The sequence below is a fragment of the Euprymna scolopes genome, chromosome 44, assembly GCF_053919585.1.
Source record: "Euprymna scolopes isolate OS-2025 chromosome 44, ASM5391958v1, whole genome shotgun sequence".
Classification (NCBI taxonomy): Eukaryota; Metazoa; Mollusca; class Cephalopoda; order Sepiida; family Sepiolidae; genus Euprymna; species Euprymna scolopes.
This window is the reverse complement of record NC_136525.1, coordinates 19689500-19714344: the sequence shown is the minus strand read 5'-3', so window position 1 is coordinate 19714344 and position 24845 is coordinate 19689500. Positions and strand designations below refer to the sequence as shown.

General features: G+C 31.5%; 1 protein-coding gene across 5 annotated transcripts in view; it reads right to left on the bottom strand.

Annotated features, from left to right (window-relative positions):
• Positions 1-24845, bottom strand: part of LOC145268721 (band 3 anion transport protein-like) — a 971550-nt gene that overhangs the window by 72249 nt on the left and 874456 nt on the right. For all 5 annotated transcript variants that reach the window (XM_080124275.1, XM_080124277.1, XM_080124273.1 and 2 more), the window contains one exon: positions 3669-3924. In XM_080124275.1, coding sequence (XP_079980401.1) covers positions 3669-3924 — 256 coding nt within the window. The remainder of the gene's footprint in view (positions 1-3668; positions 3925-24845) is intronic.

Here is a 24845-nt window from a genome sequence, read left to right as displayed (position 1 = left end):
TTAACTTATTTAAACAAAATCGGTTTTTTATTCTTTATTTTTTATTTTTATTTTATTTGACCGCTTAAAAATTTATTCATATTTACTTTGTTTATTTAATTTTGGTTTATTAATTGGTGTATTTGTAAATTTGCCATTAAAGCTTTTATATAATGATAGTAATTGCAAAACTCAGAATATATGTTATAATTAACCATATGATGGTTAGCGATAATGATTATTTCGTTAGAAGGGTGATTAGGAATTACACCCAGTTATTTGCACTGATATAACTTTTACTGGGGGTTATATTAATTATCTGTAAATAGTAGTGCCCATGGATCTTATGCATGTAGAAGACTATGTATACATACGTATCTAAATGCTTATATGTTATATATAACTACTCGGAGGAGATGTATACAGGTGTTATCTGGAGTTATTTTTCAACGTCTATATCATATTGTGTCGTATATTATTCATCGTTTAGATTACGGTCAACACTTAGTGATTGTGGTATTTTAAAGATGTGTCACGGTTGCGGTTAGCAATTTAAAAGGTTTTATTTGAGTGTTTCACTTTAGTGGAAATATCACTATTGGCTGTAGGGAGAATAATTAATGATTAATGATTGCAGTGTATGCTTTTAATTGTGTTCTTTATTTTTTCTTTTGTTTTTTATTTATTTATTTACTTATTTTAATTTCCTTATTTTATTTATTTATTTATTTATTTTACATATGTTCAGGTTGTACCAGCTGTTATTCCATTTTTGTTAGTATTAAAGTTAACGAACCGGCAACGAGTATACCATTAAGCTGAATGTTAATTTGATATTTATGTTGCGAGTGAATATTTTTACTGAGATTTTAGGGGAAGAAGTGCTATCGGGAGTTCAGCAGACATGCGTATGCCGAATATAAACTTTGTGGTTAATGGGAGGATTCGGTGAGACTATTAAGTATTTATAATATTGCGGGCAATTTGATTCCAAGTTATTTGGTCTGTGTGTGTGTGTGTGTGTGTGTGCACGCACATATACATACATATATACACATATATGCATATGCATGTTTTTTTGTGTGTGTGTTTTTTCCAGGAACCGTGTGGTTTAGGATTTAGTGAATATTGAACTTGAGGAGATTTGGATTTGTAGGTGTTTAGCTGTCAGATATTGCATGAGGGTCATGTTGGAGTTGAATGTAGTTGGGATTATTGGGGAGTAATTAGCAAGTGAGAAAGAAGATGCGATTTGTAATGTCTGCAATTTATCGAGGTTTCCTGTTTCTTATTCAAGAGTTTATCCCTATCCTTAAATTTCGTGATAAATAGTTTTTCATTCAAGCAAAGAAGGCAGGTTGAATTTAGCGACTGGCAAATTTTTGCTCTTTTCAGGATGTGCCAGTCAACAATTGGTGTCAAATTTCTACTCGTTAAATCATTATAGTATGCAGCCAATGATGTTTTATCTATGTAATTTGGGTTTGAGAAAGAGCTTTTGTGACCTGAGTATCTCTGTTTAAATGTATTGCTAGTTTGACCAATGTAGAATTTTCAAGTGGTGGGGACCTCCTTGGCTCTAATATTAGCTTGATAAATTACAGAGGTTGTATTTTCTTTAAGGGGGCATTTGGATTTATTAATGCAGTTGCATTTCTTTATTTTTTCGTTCCCCAGATTCTGTTCTGTGTCGTTACTTAAAATTTTGTTATTATGTTTTTTTTAAAATTATTTTTTCTAAATTATTGCCGCAACTGTAGCTCAATTTGATAGTGTTTTTGTTAAATATCTTGGGGAGCGTGTTTCTGGGGGGGGGGGGGTTAATGAGATTTATGAATTTTCTCCCCAAGTTGGTTTTGACCATTTGGTTGAACGGAGGGGTGAACCAAATGATTTTCCGCTTTTCGGGTTTTTCTAGATGTGGGTGATATGTGTAAAGAATGTGGGGAATGGAAAAATAAAGACATGCAACTGCATTAACAATTTAGAGTTTTAATCATTATAGGTTGAGTAATTTAATTCAAGAAAACCAGAGTAAGGTAAATATATGATTATAATTATGGATTAAAGTTTAGAATTAAGATAATCTGCTTGAGGGAAATAGTATCTAGTATGGTGTGGAGTTGCTGAGAATGGATGTCTTCAAGTCCAACATAAACAAATTCCTGATGAGCCGCCCCCTTAAGTAAAACACTTTATCAAATCTCCAATACTAACGATTACTAAGATACTATCCCATCGATTACTGTACACTCAATAACTCTTATCCTCAAATGGTTTCTTGGCTTTGATAAGTGATGACTACCATGTAAAAAAAACCCCCAAAAGATGGAGTTTTTTTTATTACGTTTCGGCACATTTAGAGTTTTAACTAACATAGGCTGGGTGATTTTATTTAAGAAACCAGAGTAAGGTAAATATATGATTATAATTATGGATTAAAGTTTAGACTTAAGATAATCCGCTTGAGGGAAACAGTGTTTAGTGAATTAACTTCAGTATGGTGTGAAGTTGCTCAGAAGGTGGGATTTATAATGCCTGCAAACAATCGACGATTCATTTCTAATATTTAATAATTTATCTCTATCTCTAAAATTAGCAATTAAAATTTTTTCATGCAGACAAAGAAGGCAAGGGGAACATAGAGATTTACAAGTATTGGATTTTTTTGAGAATTTCCCATTTTATTGTGGGTTTGAGATTATTTTGGACCAGACTTAAATATTGGGTGGTTAAAGAGGTTTTGTTCGGGTGGTTGGGAGTTATTAAAAAAGCATTTCTAAATCCGATATTGCTCGGAATTAAATGATGATCAACGAATGTTTCACACTCCCACATTTTTTTTAGTTAGGAACCCATTGCAATGCACTGAGAGGAAGCTTTACATGTCTCCCTGCAGTAACTGAGTCCACAATACATTGTAGTCTACATTGCACTGTAGAGAACCTACTGTTGGTTTTATAAAATTATTTTCCACATTTAATGGTTTGAATTAAAATGTAGAAGTCAAGTATCATGCTTCAGTTGTGCTCTAAACAGAAACGTTCATTTCAAACGCGCCTCTGTCATATCAAAGAATCTACTGTTGATTTTATATGCCTGGCCTTACTGCTTGTGCGGTGATAATTGCTTGAATTTAAGTTTAAAATGAAAACGTCAAGTATCATGCTTCAATTGTGCTCTAAACAGAAACATCCATTTGGAACGCACCCCTGTCATATCAAAGAACCTACTGTTGATTTTATATGTTGGGCCTTTCGCCTTGTGTGGTAATAAAACTTTTCAAATGAACTTGTGATGTTAAGTTGTTTAAGATGTTAACTTTAGTCAAAATTGCCTGTTCCTTCTTTTTAGCAGATTATTTCGATTATTGATTATCGATACTTATCAAAGACATTATGATACAAAACCTATCTAAGGACACTGCCAGACACATGAAGTACCTTCGTGTTAAATTTAATAAAAATCGGCCCAGGTGATTTTGAGTCCATAAGAAACGAACTCATGCACACACACACAGAGGCAAAATTTTTTTATATACTAGCAGAGATTTAATTATCCATAGGTATGTGTTTTGTCGTTTCCTATAGAACCCCCCCCATTCGAAACCTCATAACTCCAAAAAAAAAAAAAAAAAAAATATAGCCCTATAAAAAAAAAATTATTTATATATTTTTGCTTTTTCTTACCATGTTGTTATCGATATCAACTTTCACCATTTCTAATTTGGTGTATTCTCCAACCGACGTCTCCGGCATTTTGCCTCGACTGCTGCCGCTGATCTCCCCCTGGGAGGTCAGGTTTGTGGGGTGAGGTGGTTCGTGTACATTTGTCACAATGCTGCTGCTCCGGCGACCGGCCTTCGTCAGGTTGGTCACCGAGCTGGCGGAGGTGAAACTGGCTGTGGACAGGGTTTTCATCAAGGAGCGTTCACGTGCGACATGTCTGCAAAGAGAGAAATGTACGGAGGGGGAAAAAAAATCCATTAGTACAAATAATTCATTTGAATAACAAAATTTTTTTGCTATTTCTATAGCCGAAGACTCTTATAACAGCCTGGATTACCTATGATCGCTTCAGACTTTTCACAAAACAAAGGTCTCAGGTGCCTTCAATAAGTTTCCAGACTTTTTTTTGTGCAGGCATTTAAAATTGTTGTAGACTCTTGAATATTCAGTATCTTATTGCTATACATCTTATGAGATGGCTGATCAATTTTTATGATTTCAGGTTCAAATGAACAGCTGCAGCAGGAATTGGAATACGCCCATCTAAAGCCTGATCGACACATCTGGTGAATTTCCAAAATGCAGCCTGGAAGTGACAACACGGAAGAACGATATGCAATAAAATTTTGTTTTAAACTTGAAAAAAAAAAAAAATGCCACAGAAACGTATGGAATGCTTCAGACTGCTTTTGGACTAACTTGCATGAATTGAGCATCAGTTTTTGAGTGGCATAAGAGATTCAAGGAAGGTAGGGAGTCTGTGAGGGATGATGAGAGGTGTGGAAGGAATGAAGAAGTCAGAACACCATAGTTGATAGGTCAAATAAAGAATTTCATGGATAAGGACCGTCGCGTGTCTGTAGAGACAATAAGTGCACAGTTTGATGTCAGTGGGGGAACTGTACACACAATTATTCATGAGGAACTGAAGATGCGGAAGATTAGCGCAAAGTTTGTCCCAAGTGTGCACAGAGAAAATCACAGACTATTTGACAAAGATGGACATCAAGACAGTTCCTCACCCTCCTATAGTCAAGACCTTGCTCCCTGTGACTTTTTGTTATTACCTAAGCTCAAGGAAAACCTTAAAGGCTGTCGTTATGAGACAATTGAGCAGATAAAAAAGGCTGTTTTGAGGGCCATTGACACACTCACACAAGAGGACTTTCATGGGGCTTTCTAGAAGTTGTTGAAACGGTACAACAAGTGCATTGCAGCCAGAGAAGATTACTTGAAAGAGGACTAGAGTTTCATGTGTCTACTATCAATAAAAGTGCCCATATGAAAAAAGTCTGCAAACTTATTGAAGGCACCTCGTTAAAATTATTTCATTCTGAAATTGTCATTAACTCATAGAATGCGGTGGCTGGTTGTTCAAAATGTATGCGTCCAGTTTATATAATTGTTCACATTTACCTTCGTCGCTGGTACAATATATATACACACTGACAGCAAAGTAAAAATCACAACACAGCTGATCTACAAAAAATATATTGCTTTTATTTCACACTGACAACTCAGTTTCTCATCATAAATTATTACTGGTGTTTTGACATTTCTGAGGACACGTGGGATGGTGCGGGGATTAGATTGTTGTCGGGTGATGAAGAAATGATCACACATCCTGACTCTCTCTAACCAACTGACTGACTTTCTCTTTGTGACGATTTTATTTATAAAAGTGTTCTCTTCCCATTGGAATGTTTAATATTTTCTTTGTCTATTGTTCCAACCTTTGACCGATATCCTCTCACATATTTCTGGGTCAAATTATGCATTCCATTAAACAACAATGGAAAATCCTGCATTCTTCACATTGAATCCATTTGCATGTGTGCAACCCATCAAACATTTTTTTCTTCCCGGGGTTGCCTGCCAATATCTAACAAATAGTCAACATTCATTACATATATATACACACATATATATATATATATATATATATATATATATATATATATATATATATAGTGTTTGAGGAACAAAACCCGAACAAATTGCTCGATTATAAAGAAAAATTCTATATAAGAGCATAATGTTTATTAAAAAGTTTTTTTACAGAAGGTCAGAAAAATATCGCCTGTTAATTTAATATTGGAAACTTACTCCTTTGGAGGAAGCCAATTCAACCCGTCTAGGGCAAATGTCATACAACAACAGCTATGTAATAATATATTTAACCAGACATATTAATTACCACTTTGTGTCCTAAATCGATAAGTTGCATAACATTGTAAAACGAAAAAATAAAACAAAGTTCATTGGTTTAAAATCTCATTCAACTAAATAAAAAAAATATCAAATTAAATTAAGCAAAAAAAAAAAAAAATTAAATTAAGCAAAAATATTAAATTTAATTAAACAAACATATTTAATTCAACAAACATATTTAATTAAATAATAATAAAAAGAAATTCATTGACCTTAAATTTTATTCAGTTAAACAAAAAATATTAAATCAAATTAAACAAAAAATAAAATAAAATTTAACTAAAAATATTGAATTAAATCAAACAAAAAATATTAAATTAAATTAAACGAAAAATATTAAATTAAATTAAACGAAAAATATTAAATTAAATTAAACCAAAAGTATTAAATTAAACAAAAATATTGAATTAAATTAAACCAACAAATATTGAATTAAATAAAACAAAAAATATTAAATTAAACAAACAATATTAAATTAAATTAAACCAAAATATTAAATTAAATAAAATAAAAAGAAATTAAATTAATCGAAAAATATTAAATAAAATGAAACAAAATATATTAAATTGAATCAAAAATATTAAATTAAACAAAATAAATTAAATTAAATTTAACCAAAACTATTTAATTAAACAAAAAATATTAAATCAAATTAAACAAAAATATTACATTTTTACTTTTATAGTATTAGAAAACGAAAACATCAAAAGAGTAAACAGTGCTGAAATTTATTGGTTTCAAATTTCATTAAACAAAGCAAAAATGTAATTAAACAAAACAAAACATTAAACTTTGGAAACCGTCTGTATAGGAATAAGAGTTGTCTGTTCCTGAAAGGAAGTAATCAGGAGTAATCTCCCCCGAACAGAAAGTAATCAGTGATTATCTCCCCTGATAGTTAAATATAGCAGAAACATTTGCTTTTTGTATTGAGCTCAGTATTGAGCTGGAAGAGCACAATTTTCACACTTTACACTGTCAAAAGCAAAAAATCTTTAATGCAAAAAACTGTTGCCTCGTTTTCAATTCTGCAAATAAAATTTAGGCGATGAGAATCCATTTCATTGCATGAAACCTGTAGAAAAAAACCAAAAAACACTTAGAGTTAAGAATTAGATAGCGTGGGATTTTCCATTTTAAATCAGAGAAAAAGGCTTTGTGTCCTGGCTTTCATGGCACTGGTACAATAATCGGATGTGGAAAACATGAACAAAGCTTCTTTCTTAGAGCTGCACGCCTGTGGAACTCTTTTCCGTTTGCCTGTTTCCCACCTGGCTACAACTTGGATGTCTTCAAGTCCAACATAAACAAATTCCTGATGAACCGCCCCTGTAAGTAAGACACTTTATCAAATCTCCAGTACTAACGATTACTACGACACTATCTCATTGATTATTGTACATACAATAACCCTTATCCCCGAGTGGCTTGTGGGTCTTGATAAGTGGTGACCTCCATGTAAAAAAAAAAAAAAAAAAAAAAAAAATTGGAAGTGAGACATGGGTCTCTTTTGTCTGAACCCCACTAGAGAGTGCGGTTGAGCTTTTGGGTAGCTGTTTCCTGTAATAGAACGTGGGTTTGTTTTACGTGTATATTTGTATATGTAGAGTGAAATTTTCTATTTAATATTATAAAAATGCTACATGTTCTGGCTGTGACGATACTGCTGCAGTGGTGGAAAATTAGTCGAAAGAATCGGATTTGTGGAAGAAGCATTTTAAACTATTATATATTATCCTTTAGTCCTCATATTTCAGGAGTGATGTTTCTGACAAAGGGGGAAGAATTGCTGTTTTGTGGGTCAGAATCTATTCTATATAAAACTTATCATTGACACGTTCTTAAGCTTGAAGTACTATTTTTTTTCTTAGCTCTTTACATCAAGTGGCTTCATGCCTTGGCTGGAGCGATTTCCATAAAAAATTCAAATATAAGTAGACATTCATTATGGCTGGTTTTAGACTTTGAATTCATTTTTTTTAAGCTCCTTACATCAAGTGGTTTCATGTCTTGTCTGAAGTGATTTCCACGAAAAAAAAAAAAGATTAAAAACCAACAGCAGCCAAAGAAGGCAGACGACTATGGACTTTTCAAATCTTTTTATTCTTGATTCTCTTGATTAACTTTAACTTTTAATAAATGAAGTGAGAATGATTGATACTATATCAAATAAAAATCGGTGGGGGTGGGGCTTAAAATAACATACATGTAGAAAAAAAACCCGCAAAGAAACAAACGTTGATTAACTCAACTTTAGTATAATAATAGACATTTCTCCTATCTTTTCATTCCTACTGAACTGTGATGTGCAGAGGATTGGTGATGCCCTGCGGGTGCCCAGGGTCAACTCCTTAATTATATGCCCACCCCTGCCAACGTTTAAAGTATAAGTCCTAGTACTGAGAAATGTTTTGAGAAAGGTACTAGTTCAGTGCAAAAATGTTTGCTGGTTTGTGGAAGAGGTATTTTAAACTATTATTGTCCTTTAGTCCTCACATTCCAGGAGTGATGTTTCTGAGAATGATTGATACTATATCAAATAAGAATTCGGGTTAAACAACATGTAATGAGAGAGGGGGAAAGTGATGGGCAGAAATTTATGTAAGATTTGAAAAATCTCACATATCAGGTCGATGGAAAAATATTTGCCAGTTTTTAAAGAATAGGCATTTTTTTTTTTTTTTTTTTTTTACAAAGGCATCACCATTTATCAAGGCCAAGAAGCCACTCGAGGATAAGGGTTAAAGAATGTACAGTAAACAATTGGACAATAAAGTAATCGTTAGTAATGGAAATTTGGTAAATATGTTAACTTATTATATGGACCGGTTCATCAAAAATTTGTTTACATTAGACTTGAAGACAACCAACAACTGAAAAGCAGAAAAACGGAAGATAATTCCACAGGCGTGCAGTTCTAAGAAAGAAGGTTTTGCATTTTAAAACCATTTTAATTTATTTCAAGCATATTGTTATTACTTAAATATATTGTTATTACTTAAATATATTGTTATTATTTAAATACATTGTTATTACTTAAATATATTGTTATTATTTAAATATATTGTTATTATTTAAATATATTGTTATTATTTAAATATATTGTTATTATTTAAATACATTGTTATTACTTAAATATATTGTTATTACTTAAATATATTGTTATTATTTAAATACATTGTTATTACTTAAATATATTGTTATTACTTAAATATATTGTTATTATTTAAATACATTGTTATTACTTAAATATATTGTTATTACTTAAATATATTGTTATTATTTAAATATATTGTTATTACTTAAATATATTGTTATTACTTAAATATATTGTTATTATTTAAATACATTGTTATTATTTAAATATATTGTTATTACTTAAATATATTGTTATTATTTAAATACATTGTTATTATTTAAATACATTGTTATTATTTAAATATATTGTTATTATTTAAATACATTGTTATTACTTAAATATATTGTTATTACTTAAATATATTGTTATTATTTAAATACATTGTTATTACTTAAATATATTGTTATTACTTAAATATATTGTTATTATTTAAATACATTGTTATTACTTAAATATATTGTTATTACTTAAATATATTGTTATTATTTAAATACATTGTTATTACTTAAATATATTGTTATTACTTAAATATATTGTTATTATTTAAATACATTGTTATTACTTAAATATATTGTTATTACTTAAATATATTGTTATTATTTAAATATATTGTTATTACTTAAATATATTGTTATTATTTAAATATATTGTTATTATTTAAATATATTTTTATTACTTAAATATAGTTATTATTTAAATATATTGTTATTATTTAAATATATTTTTATTACTTAAATATAGTTATTATTTAAATATATTGTTATTACTTAAATATATTGTTATTACTTAAATATATTGTTATTATTTAAATATATTGTTATTATTTAAATATATTTTTATTACTTAAATATATTGTTATTACTTAAATATATTGTTATTACTTAAATATATTGTTATTACTTAAATATATTATTATTTAAATATATTGTTATTACATAAATATATTGTTATTATTTAAATATATTGTCATTACTTAAATATATTGTTATTACTTAAATATATTGTTATTATTTAAATATATTGTTATTACTTAAATATATTGTTATTATTTAAATATATTTTTATTACTTAAATATATTGTTATTACTTAAATATATTGTTATTATTTAAATATATTGTTATTATTTAAATATATTGTTATTATTTAAATATATTTTTATTACTTAAATATAGTTATTATTTAAATATATCACCATGATTAATTTATAACTTTATTTTTCTTTCATATTATCAAAGCATCATCCGTATTTTATTGCAATATTCTCAACCGTGTTGACCTGAAAATGTCCTCCTTTAGTCAACAGAAAGGAAGTCATCTTCCATCATGATAATGCTCGTCCTCACACAGCACTAATGACTAATTATTTTCTAGAAGAATTTGGTTGGGGAATTTTTCCCCATCCTTCATATTCTCCTGACCTAGCTCCCTCAGATTACCACTTATTTCAATGGTCTTAGGTTAACATCACGAGAACAGACCGAACAAGAGTTAGATTCACATTTCATATCAAAATCTAAATAAAAATTACAAGCGAGGCATTTATAAGCTCGTTGACAAATGGAATCAAATTATGGAGAAAAATGGACGTTATTATTATGCATAAGGATTTCCAAAAACAGTTTGTCAGTTTCCAGATGAAATTTTAAATCCGCAAAAACTTTTGCACCGACTTGATAATAAAAACTACCATAGTTTGGGGGATTACAGTCTTGTATATTTATCTGTAATGGGACGATTCCAATATTTTTCTAAATTCTGATACAATTACCGATTCCATGTGAAATTCCTGATTCTGATTCTTTATAAATCTCTAAATATTTAGCTGTAAAATGGTTATTTTGTCCTGATTACCATAAAGACCATTTACAGGGTGTCTTCAATAAGGTTCCAGACTTTTTATACAGGCATTTAAAATTGTTGTAGGCTCTTGAAAATTCAGTATGTTATTGCTATGCATCTTATGATATGACTGGTCAATTTTTATGATTTCAGCTTCAAATGCTGTAGCTCTTCATAGATGTTAAGATTGTGTTAGCATGGAATGCACTTCATTCTTTAGAGAAAGTATGGACATTTCCAATCAAGAAAGAAACCAAGGTCTTCAAAGCCTGCGTAGAGTCAATTCTTTTGTACAGGTCAGAATCATGGATGCTAAGTGTATCACAACGAAAACATCTCGATAGTAAATATACAAGAATGCTTTGATTAGTCTACAACATATCCTGGAAAAGTCACCCAACAAACAAGTTATTATATGGTTCCCTACCTTGAGTTTCCAATATTGTGAGACAGAAACATCTAGCACTTGCCGGTCATAATAGTCGCCATGATGAACCAGCAGGAAAGCTTCTACTTTGGACTCCAGACGCAAAAAGGAGAGTTGCACGTCCACGTGTAACACTGGAATCCATTATTGTAGAGGAAACTGATCTGGCAGAAACTGGGCTGGTTGCTGCAATGGCCGATTGAGAACTCTAGCAATCAGAATTTGTTTATGTTTCACCTGCACCTACTGGCATTGGATGAAACAACTAACCAACTAATTTATAACTTTTCCTTCATCGTGTTGACCTGAAAGTGACCTTCTTAAATACACAGGAGAAGAATTCTGCATTTATTTCTCTCACACATTCGGAAAATGCGACACAATGTTGAAAAGTGAAATTGAAGAGCCACTGTCCCCGAGGAGAAGCACTTTGACCTCCAAAAAGTGCTTGGACAGCCCGTCAGTATTCTCCAGTAGATACGTCTCAAGCAATTAGCATAAGTATTGTTGCCATATTCGGGCTGGTGCATCTGCTACTAGTCTCTCACTTTTAAACAGGGTTTAAAAGAGAGTCGCCAACCTAATAGGTGCCATACTGTCAGCTAGGCTTCAACTTCTGTCTCATCGATGAAGTGTTGCCTGTTTTACAAGTATTTTAATGGCAAGTGCTCCGAAGAACGTCAAGCCTTTGTATCCCCTCGACGCAAATACCCCCAACAAATTCGAAAAGCAGCAAAATCCCACCCCTACACAGTAGAGATCCCTAGATGCCAGAAAACTTCTACTCTAATAGTTTCTTCCCTCGGACTACTAGACTTTGAAATTCCCTTTTGGGTCCTTGCTTCCCTGACTGTACTAACATGCAGAAGTTCAAGTGTAATGGAAACTAACATCTTGCTGATCAACTCCCCACATATTATTCCTGCAAGTTATGTCCCAGATAGTAGCTCCCTACATCAGAGTGGCAATGTGCCTCGTTTGAGGTAAAAATGCAAGAAAAATGAATAAGGGGGATAACTCTGAAGCGAAAAAAAACAAAACAAACAACGAAACCACAAAAAATCAAAAAAGGGACATAACTCCAAAACAAAAAATAAGAACTCTGAAAGACATAAAAAAAAAACAAGGGGAAGAACTCTGGCCTTAATAATATCGTTGACGTTGTTAGAGATTTAAAAAGTAAATAACAAAGAACAATATATTCAATAACAATTTAAACATAATTTAAATATTTTAACAGAATTCAAATGAGATAATTAAGAATACAATTTTCGTTGTTAATTTAGACTTGCACTTATGATGAAAATTTGAAGTAAAAAAGAAAATACGGAAAAATCTGTAGATGTACGAATGGAATGAATATGGATGTATATTACAAGCATCACGGAATTTGATTAACTATATATATATATATCCCCCCCCCCCCCGACAAAAGGAAGGTCGACCTGCAAATTCACACTTGTCTGTTCGTCTGTTCGCACTTATCTCAATAAGTACGCCTTGGAATTTTTGGAAATTTTGCACAAACATTAAACATGATATCAGTAAAAAAAAAAAAAAAAAAAAAAAAAGTAACAGAACCGTTGCCTCTCCCCGTAGGGGTGCCTTTTGGGTTAAAATGGCTAAAATTGACACTTTGGTGCTTATTAAAAAAAATTGATGCCTTGGATTTTTATAAAACTTTCTGAAAAGTTGTAACTTACTGATTTCTATATAATTTTGTTTGTCTATACTTCGCGATAACTCTTGGGTGTGGGTCCGAGTGGCTATTTAGGGCTAATAAAAACACTCCATTTTTGGGACTATTTTACCATATTTGTCCAAAATTTTCTGTGTATGTCTATTTAGCAGTTTTGCATGGTGCTGAACTCAAAGTTAAATATTTTAAGGCCTTGGGGACTTTTGGGGCTAAATGAGGGGTGGGGGCGAATGATGGACTTAGTCATTTCTTTTTTGCATGGTGCAGAACTCAAGTTTACATATGTTAAGGCCTAAAACTGACCCGTTTGTTCATTTTCATCAAGATTTGACGTACCCTGGGGACTTTTGGGGCTAAAATTCTTAGTAAATTTATTATGCCTCGTTCACTGTGCACTCACGGGGGACAATGCATGCTTCACTTGTTTTTTTTTTTGTTTTTTTTTGTGTGATTGTTGAGATAAAATTGACAGATCAATTAAAAAAAATTTAAACGAAAACAATATGACGTACATATTTGCCATGCGAAAATAGTAATATATCCAGAAATCACAAGAATTCATCGAGTAGAAAGTTATTTATAGTTAAAAGTAATTTTTACAGAAAATTGGGTAAAATTGCATTTTTATTAAATATTATAAAGTAGACAGTGAATGGTTCACACAGAGGGGACATAACTCGGAACGCATATTTTTTGGCGTGCAATATTTGTAGCCTATAGCGATAAGTATTTTTTTCTTTTACTAAAAACACAATAGCAATTGTTCTACTTGATGAATTTTCGTAATTTTTGGATATATTGCTATTTTCGACAGAACAATTAAGTACGTAATATTGTTTTTGCTTAAAACGACATATTAAAAAAAAAATCGATCTGTCGACTATGTCAATAAGCATCCTTATTTTTATTAAAAAAAATCCAATTTTATAATTTACTGGATACTAGAAAAATCAGTCGCCATATTTGATTGAATTCGAAAGTTATCACTGGTTATCTCCCCCTTAACAACCTCTCCAGAACCAATTGCTCATCTATGGCTGTTAAAAATACTTAATCGCTAAAAGTAGTAAAATTTGACTTTCTTAAATAAAAAAAGACTACCTGATCAATTTTCGTTATTTTTGGAATATAACATCTTCATGCCGTGACAAGTAGGTGCACCACAAACGTATTTTTTTTTTTTTTTCTTAAATAAGTGCAAGTCTTAATAGGCATATAAATTTCTGGAAAAAATATTTTTCAAGTTGATTAAAAAGTTGTTCAAGCAACAGCTGAAAAAAAAAAAAAAAAGAAAGAAATATTTGAATCAACAGAAAATAAAGGTTGTTTTAGTTTATCAGTTGAGGCGGTATTACACCATCATTCAAGATGGCAGGGAAATTCTGGTAACTAAGTGATTAAATAATAATTTGAAAAAGTTGTAGATTAACACATTCAAATAAATCAGCTCCACATTACCAAAAAGTGCGACTCTACTTTTTAAGGTGATTACGTATGAACACCCTGAAAAAGAGCATTATATATACAGTAGAACCCCGGGGTATAGCATTAAAAATTAGTAACAAAATACAGTACAGTATATAATACACATGTATATAATCAAATAACATTATAAGTAACACTGTAAGGCGGGGCAAATACTGCAATCAGGACCTGAAAAAAACATATCCTAGGGCCACTGTATCCCAAGGTTCCAATATATATATATATATTTGGATTTTACTTGTACAAATGGAAATTCTTTTAACTTTCTTGAAGTTTTACATTTGGATTTTACCGTCACTGGATTTTTTATCTTCCACCAGACTATCCATTCATGTGTAATCACCTTTTTCTTTACCATATTCCCTCTGCTTAACTTATTTTGTTTTCAAGTAAGTTCTTTGACTTACTTGTTGTTTCATCAAATACTTCTGCATGCAAAATCCGATCCCGCATTTTGCTAATTCCTACCCTCTGATGAGAAGGAGAGTATTTCTTCGAAACTCCGCGGATTAAGGACTATCCATTTATCTAGTGTTTCCTTTTCAGATTAAATATGTTTTTAACTCATTTCAAAGTGTTTTTTAACATATTTTATTAACTGTTTGCTCATATATATATATATATATATATATATATATATATATATATATATATATATATAAATTCTCTTATGGATTTATATAGGGCTCTGATGAGTTGTTTGGCATACCATTTAACGAAAAACGTGTAAGACGTACTATATACCAAATAAAATGATATGAATAGGATTTAAATATATTTTTAGCATTAGAATTGTTTACAGAGAGAAAAACTAGTGTCAAAATGTCAGCATCAAAATCAAGAGATATTACAATATGTTAAAAAATCATTGATCAATATGAAGATTTCAAGTATGGACAATGTCTACATCACATTTGAAGCCTATGAATATTGAAATGGTTTCTTGATGCACCCGAAATCTAAAACTATATAAGAAAATTCTGTATTAGTATATTAGTGATGGGACGATTGTAATATTTTTCCTGATTCCTATACAATTACCAATTCTGTACTAAATTCCCGATTTTAATACAATTACCAAATTTGATTTCAATTCTTTATAAATTTCTAAATATTTAACTATAAAATCCTTATTTTGTCCCGATTTCCATAAAAACACATATTAAATGTGCATGTATTTTCTATAAACGTAAAAACACATAGGTGTAGTGGGGTGATCTATAGATTCTAGTTTTGCTGGAATTTAAATCAATAAATATTATGATTATTACTACCATTATTATTATGTTACTACCAGCAGTGGAAGATTTAAAAAAAAAAAACAAAATAAAAAAAAAGAAGATAATTAAAGGAATCGTTTTTGGCATTGGAATATAGGCACACATTTTTCTGATACCCCAAAGTTCAAATATTTTGATTCCTGATTCCGATTAATTGCCCCAACACGAATAAATATATATATATGTATATATATAGGGTGTCCACAGAATAAAAAAAAGAAGATTATGCAGCCAGACTTTGTAGGCACCGTGTAGATTATGTAGCCAGACTTTGTGGACAATATATATATATATATATGATTGTTGAGCTGGATTAAATCCGACGATATGAAATAAAATGGAGGTGGAAGGACCTGGATACTCAACGTTTCGCCCGATTTATGCGGGCTTCTTCAAGAGGGATGGTCATTGACGAGAGAGTCGGAGGATTATATTAAATAAAAAGATTCTTTCGTAATCTCGTGTTATTTTATTTATTTAATCTATCACCGCTATATTTCCAAACACAATTTTTAATCTCTACGATATTTTATCTTTTAGACGTAATCCACTACACTAGTTTACTCTAATTAGTTCTTCTCTCATAAATGTATATACATGTATATATGACATCTAATTTACATAAGGAAAACACGCTGCTCTCCCCCATCATTATATATAGCCCCAATCCTCCGACTCTCTCGTCAATGACCATCCCTCTTGAAGAAGCCCGCATAAATCGTGCGAAACATTGAGTATCCAGGTCCTTCCACCTCCATTTTATTTCATATATATATATATATATATATATATATATATATATAAGGTGAAAAGCTATAGCAAACATCTATATGAGTATTTTAACCATAGTTCCTGATTTCAAAAGGCGAAAAATTAAAAGATACATATGCCTTACTTTTAATGCTAGGTTTATTTATGGTGTCTTTCACATTTAATAAAAACCCTTCACAATATTTGCTGACGAGGAAACCTTGTTTATTAAAAAACTATATGTAATAATTATTGTCCGTAACTTGATGTCTACTACAATAAAAACACTGTTTTCCGAAACGATCGTACAAATAATTGATTTTGTTGTTGTTCCTTCTTATGAAACGGATTTTTAATTTAATTATAATTTGATTTTTAAATTATCAATCACATTACTATATATATATATATATATATATATATATATATATATATATATATATATATATATATATATATATATATATATATATATATATATATATAGTAGCAGCCAAATAGTACAATGGTTAGAAGTTCTGACTGTCATTTGAGCGGTTGGCTTTCGATCCTGGCTTGAGGTAGTTGCTTGTCTAGCTGCACTGATGAGCTGTGAAACAGTACTGTATGTGGATGACTATATATATATATATATATATATATATATATATATATATATATATATATATACATACATATATATATATATATGTCATATCTCCTCTCTTTTGGAAAAAGCACACGATTATGATTATCTTAAGTATCAAATAATCCTTATACATTGTGAAATTTACTTTATGAAAACCAAAGAGGGGGAGATATAACAGATGAGAAATATTTGGAATCAAGTCTCCCCTTGCTGTTATTTCAGATCATTTGAAACCATAGCAGCAAATTTTAGTTCCCCCTTTGTCAAGACCAGAGGTTTGGGGGAAATATCAGATATTTCGTAATTCATATGCAAAACTAGGAAAACAAATAAATATGAATAAATATGATTGAAACATTTTATAGCTGTAAAAAAGTGACAAAAATAGGCTCTGGATGATGAATGATTCCTTAATGTACGATTTAAAGAGCAAATACCAGATAGCCCACTACACAATTCAAGTCATTACCTTTCCAACGAGCCTTCATTTGTTATATTCTGATCAATAGTCGCTGAGATTTGGAACATATACAATTGCAAATTAAAGATGGTATATCTTTATATGGGTATATCTATACTTGTAGCAAAATTAAATATTGAAATGCTCACATCTTTGGTTCTATGGGGCAAAACTACGAAAATTTGCAGTCGTTTTTGAAGATTATAATACTATTCTATGGTTAAAATTTAATGACAATTGGTAAAAAAAACAAAACAAAACAACTATATTTTGAAACCAATAAAATATACCCAAATTTCCCAGCATTTGTATATATAGTGTCCTGCAGGCCAGCTTCAGTTTTGCTGCTTCGGTTGTCTCCCAGGCCACTAATATATATATATATATATATATATATATATATATATATATATATATATATATATATATATATAGAGAGAGAGAGAGAGAGAAATTAAGTTATAATATATATATATATATATATATATATAGAGAGAGAGAGAGAGAAAGTTATAATATATGTATATATATATATATAAAGTTATAATATATATATATATAGATTAAGTTATATATATATATATATATATAGTAAGTCATATATATGTATATATATATATATATATATATATTTATATAGTAAGTTATATATGCATATATATATAGTAAATTATAATATATATATATATATATATATATATATATATATATATATATATAGTAAATTATAAAATGTATGTATATATATATATATATAGTAAATTATATATATTAATATGCTACACAGTTTCTATGCTAAATTTAAAACCACCAATACTATAAAACATTATTTACAAAAAATCTTCAATGGAATAAAGTGCAAAGGTGAAATTTGCATGCAGCTTCTGAAAATAAGTGAAAATCTGTTTTTTTTTTTGTTTTTTTTAAATAAAACTACTTTAGTTTTTCTAAACAAATTTTTCAGACGTTCATTCTCATTCACAACGTTTCATCCGATGTAACTGCCAATTTTCTTTTGGTGCAACTTTTTAAAATTGTTTGAATTTTGAACTTGAGAACCTATCCAAATTTCAAACTGAACCCTTTATTAAAATTACAGGCGTGGATTGTAGTGAAGGGGCGATTCCAGTATTTTTCTCTGATTCCGATACAATTTCCGGTTCTGTTCTAAATTCCTGATTGCGATACAATTACTGATTCTGTTTTAAATTCCCAATTCCGCTATGATTACTGATTCCGTTATAAATTCCTGATTCCAATACAATTATCGATTCTGTTCTAAATTCCTGATTCCAATACAATTATCGATTCTGTTCTAAATTCCTGATTCCAATACAATTATCGATTCTGTTCTAAATTGTCAATTTCAATACAATTACTGATTCCGTTATAAATTCCTAATTCCAATACAATTATCGATTCTGTTCTAAATTGTCAATTTCAATACAATTACTGATTCCATTCTAAATTCCTGATTCCAATACAATTACCGATTCTATTCTATATTCTCAATTCCAAAACAATTACTGATTCTGTCCCAAATTCTCAGTAATTACCGACTCCGATTCTCTTAAAATTTAACTATAGAGTTGTTAATTTCTTTTTTCTTTTTTAATTTTCCAATCACCACAAAACCCATATATTTTTGCAAATGTAAAAGTACACTTGTGAGGGTGCAATATATAGATTTTAGTTTTACTGATAGTTTCAAATCAATAACTATTTATCATTTCTGCATTATTCCCAGCAAAATTAAGTTAAAAAAAAAAAAAAACAATTTAAAGATTTTTTTTTTTTTTTGCATCAGAAAAAAAGCACAAGTTTTACGATTCTGATACCGATGTCGAATCCCCCCCTCCCCCCAATTACAATTTTTTCGTTTCTTGATTTCAACACTATTTTGAAATTGACAATCTGTTATAATTATCTCCCTTGGATAATGTAGATTTTTTTTTTAGGAGTTTTCTCCCTGGAACTGCATTTTCAACTTATATTGCAATGATATAAACTTTCCGTTTTTTTTTCTCGTTTTTCTTTGCTATAAGCTAGTTTGTATATGTGAACAGTTCAGTTTTCACAATGTTAATAAAAGCGAGCAGACGTCTCTTGTGTTGTATAAAAAAAATCCTATTTACGTATCGCCACTCATTCTTTTTTATCGTCAGCTTTCCAGCACAGAGTCTGCAGTCTATTTTAAACAGGTATGTTTTATTAAATTCATTGACTTCAATAATTACCTTAACACACTAGTAAATTGTTCTTGTTCTGTCAGCCATTATTTTAATCTTAATTACTATCCCCCTGTAATAAGGCTTGAACCTTAAACACCTCAAAAGACTGTCACATAGAACTAATGCCATTAACCGTTGCACCATGCGTCCATAAACAATCCAGCCCCGTGGATAAAATAAAAAGGTTAAGTTTGAAATTCTGTATAGGTTATCGAGTTTGACATATAGATTTTCAAGTTAAAAAGATGAGGGTCAGAAGTTACACTGGCCGAAATGTTTGTGAAAATAACAATGAAGATGAGAACAGTAGTCTGAATATTCCAAAGATTAATCATTAATCCTCATCTAAAAAACATTCCGACACAACAACAATGGATTTTATTCGAGGTGTGTGAAGCCTAAGGATCTAACGAGTCCGTGATTCAACTCGCAGTTTTTAGTTCATGAGACTTCTATGTTCGATACATCACTTCTCGTCTTTTCCGCATCACCCCATCATTCTTGTCTTATTTGCATCCTCTTCGCACCATTTCTTGTCTCCTTCATCTCCTCCTCCCACTTTTCTCGTCTCATTCACTCCTCCTTCCACCATTTTTTGTCTCATTTGCCTCCTCGTCACATAATTTCTCGTCTCATTCACCCCTTTCTCCCTCTTTTCTCCTTTCATTTGCACTTCCTTCAACTATTTCCCATCTCATTCGTTTCCTCCCATCATTTTCTCTCGTCTTTAAAGCTCTAACAAGTCCGTGATTCAACTCAGTTTTTAGTTTTATAAAACTTCTATGTTTGATGCGCAATTTCTCGTCTCATTTGTCTCCTCCTCTCACTTTTTTTATCATCTTATTTCTTTCTCCTCCCACCATTTCTCATCTCATTCACCTCCTCCCCACTTTCTCTAGTCTCATTTGCTCCTCCTCCCACCATTTCTCATCTCATTTACCCCCTCCCCATCTTCTTTAGTCTCATTTGTTCCTCCTCCCACCATTTCTCCTCTCATTCACCTCCTCCCCACTTTCTCTCATCTCATTTGTTCCTCCTCCCACCATTTCTCATCTCATTCACCCCCTCCCCACCTTCTTTAGTCTCATTTGTTTCACCTCCCACCATTTCTCATCCTATTCACCCTCCCTACCATTTCTCATCTCATTCACCCCCTCCCCACCTTCTCTCGTCTCATTTGTTTCTCCTCCCACCATTTCCCATCCTATTCACCCTCCCTACCATTTCTCATCTCATTCACCCCCTCCCCACCTTCTCTCGTCTCATTTGTTTCTCCTCCCACCATTTCTCATCCTATTCACCCTCCCTACCATTTCTCATCTCATTCACCTCCTCCCCACTTTCTCTAGTCTCATTTGTTCCTCCTCCCACCATTTCTCATCTCATTTACCCCCTCCCCACCTTCTTTAGTCTCATTTGTTCCTCCTCCCGCCATTTCTCATCTCATTCACCTCCTCCCCACTTTCTCTTATCTCATTTGTTCCTCCTCCCACCATTTCTCATCTCATTCACCCCCTCCCCACCTTCTTTAGTCTCATTTGTTTCACCTCCCACCATTTCTCATCCTATTCACCCTCCCTACCATTTCTCATCTCATTCACCCCCTCCCCACCTTCTCTCGTCTCATTTGTTTCTCCTCCCACCATTTCCCATCCTATTCACCCCTCCCTACCATTTCTCGCCTCATTCACCCCTCCTCCCACCATTTCTGATCTCATTCGTTTCCTCCTACCAGTTTTTTTCATCTCATTCACCCTTTCCTCCCACTTTCTCCTCTCATTTGCTCTTCCTTCAACCATTCCTAATCTCATTCTTCTCCTCCCACCATTTTCTCTTGTCACATTCGATCCTCCTCCCATATTTTGCATCCCATTCATCATTCTTCCTTTCTAATACAGACAATGTGCAAACAAACAAGCAGGTGACAATTTTCAGAGATTTCCTAATCAACAAAAACTACGAGAGGCGAGCAATAAGTAATGGCCCTGACCCACTTCCCAAAGCAGTAGAGCAACGAAACTTGGCACAGTTATTAGTCTTTCTCTACATAGGAACCACCCAGAGTTATGCATTTCTCCCATCGTTTGATGCAGCTCTTGAGACCGTTTTTGTAGAACACCCCAGGTTGGTCCTCCAATCACGACATGACTTAAGAAATCAAGGCTGCATCATCTGGGAAAACTTTCCTTTCAAAAATAACTTCATGGCTGGAAAGAGGTGAAAGTCAGAGGGTGCAAGGTCAGGAGAGTAGGGAGGATGGGGAAGGATTTCATAACCATACGCCCATGCTTCTGATCTGGCGACATGCGAGTTGTGGACCGGAGCGTTGTCCTGCAGGAGGAGGGTACCTTTGCTGATCTTGCCAAGCCTCTTGATTTTGATAGCTTCCCTTAATTTCCTCAAAAGTGAAGCATAATAGGCTCCTGTAATTGTGGCACCCTTTGCTAGGAAATCTGTCATCACTACTCTGTCCTGGTCCCAGAAGACTGTGAGCATAACCTTGCCAGTGGAGGGCTGCACCCTTGCCTTCTTTGGAGGTGGTGAGTCCAAGTGCTTCCACTGCATTGACTGGGCTTTGGTCTCTGGATCATAGTGATGGACCCAGGTTTCATCCTGTGTAATCAGTCTTTTGAAAAACTTTGACTCATCTTCTTGGCACATCTCCAAATTCATCCTCAAGCACTCGATGCGTTCTCGCTTCTGGAATGGTGTGAGCAACCTGGGAATCCATCTGGCAGACACCTTATGCATATGCAAATGGTCATGAATGATAGTTTCCAGAGACTCTGTACTAATCTTGGCATCTTGGGCTATTTGACGAATAGTAATGCGCCGAACTTCCAAAATGGCAGCCTCAACTTGACAGACAGATGTCTCATCAATGGCAGAAGGGGGAGCGACCAGGTCTGGGAGCCGTTTCCACAGACTTCCGGCCATGTTTGAATTCACAATGCCAGCATTTTACAAGGTCATATGATAGGACATTATCACCATAAGTTTCTTTCATTTCATCAAAAGTCTCCTGTGGTGTGCGTCCTTTCAAATACAAAAATCGGATCACTGCTCGACATTCAACAGGCTCCATTTCACACCTGACTCAGTTCAAAACCGAAACCACATTTAGTTCAGAGCTGTAATTTGCCACATAACCTGTAGAGATATATATCATTGCACATGCAAAATTTCAGCTAGATCAGACAACTGGAAGTGGGTCAGGGGCATTACTTATTGCACACCCTCGATTATATGTTAAACAGTCCACATTCTATCCTAACATATTAAACAATGGACAACAACAATGGATTCATTAATATTTAAACAGCATCAAATACTAATATCACCATCTTTTTTTTCCATTTCATTTTTATCAGATTGCTGTAGATTATTTTCTCTTTTGTATAAGTACCCAAAAATGGAAAACACGAATAAAGATTTTGTAATTGAAAAAAAATAAAACAATAAAAAATAAAATAAAAAAATGAAAAAAATGGGAAATTTTTTTTTATTTAATTAAAAAATAAAAAAATAAAAAAATAAAATTAAAAAAAAAATTCAATTGAAATAATTAAATAAAAAAATATTAAATAAAAATTTTTAAAATTTAATTTTACAAAACGAAAGAATATAAAAAATAGAAAAATGAAAAATAAAATGAAAATGAAAACAAAAATTAATTTAATTGAATAACTAAATAAATTAAAACAATAAAAAAATTGAAAAAAAAAAACAGAAAACAAAATTCAATGTAAAAATAATTAAACAAAAAAAATTGAAAAAAAAAAACAGAAAACAAAATTCAATGTAAAAATAAACAAAAAAAATTGAAAAATGAAAAAAAAAAAAAAAATTTTATATTTAGAAGGGGATAAACAGTGATTTTAATAAATTCGAATCCTAATATTATATTTAATACAAAAATGAAGATGATGGTGATAATGAAAACTAAAAAAAAAAATGTGATCGTAATAAACCAATGTGAGAAAAAAAGACAACAAAATTTAAGGACACAAATTATTCACATTAAAATCGGTTTTTACATTTGTTCACAAACAACTTATTTTTTGCTTTAAATGTTTTCATTAAAAAAAAAAATGCCTTGAACTAAGTGATAAGAGGTTAATGTCATTTGCTTGATTGTTTAGTTTGTTTGAGCAAATTGTTTGACTTTTTGAAAAACGTGCAAGGGTCGACTGCCAGACTATTTTCCTCAAACGATCCTTTACACTTCTGCATTGTTTTACCTTCTTTAAAATGAAATTCCCTTTATATCTCTACTATTATATAAAGGTGTGTGTGTGTGTGTGTGTGTGTGTGTGCATGTATATGTGAGTGTATGTGTGTATGTGAGTGAGTGTGTGTGTACGCGTGTGTGAGTAAGTATGTGTGTATGTGTTTGTAAGTGCGTGGGTGTGTGTATGAGTGTGTGTGTATGTGTGAGTGTGTGTGTGAGAACGTGTGTGTGTGTGTGTGAGAGAGAGAGAGAGAGAGAGAGAGAGAGAGAGAGAGAGAGAGAGAGATCCTCATTGGTACCCAAACAGCTGAGTTTATCTTTTGTAAATTTCACACAAAGGTAATTTATAAGTCTGGCAGTGTTCTTAGATATGTTTTATACAGAAATTTATTTGATAAGTATCAGAAATCCAAATAATACGCTCCTAAGAATAGTTTTTTTTTTTTTATAGATGAAAGAATAAAAAATTTTACAGGGGAATTTTTATATGTTACACCAGCAAGGGAGATAATAAAATCTTAGCAAATCATTTCTTCTTAAGAAAAAGAATTATTGACATCTGGAAATATTGCTCAGTTGTAGAGCATTCAACTACAGATCGAATGATCCCCTGTTCAAGCTCGACGTGTACCTCACAATTCTATTTTTTTTTTTTTCTTATTAATGAATTCAATTTACAATAAAAGAAGATTAAAAGTTGCTGTAAATCTTTGTTTGCATTTTTAGAACTAAACATTAATCAAAAGTGACTTTTCCA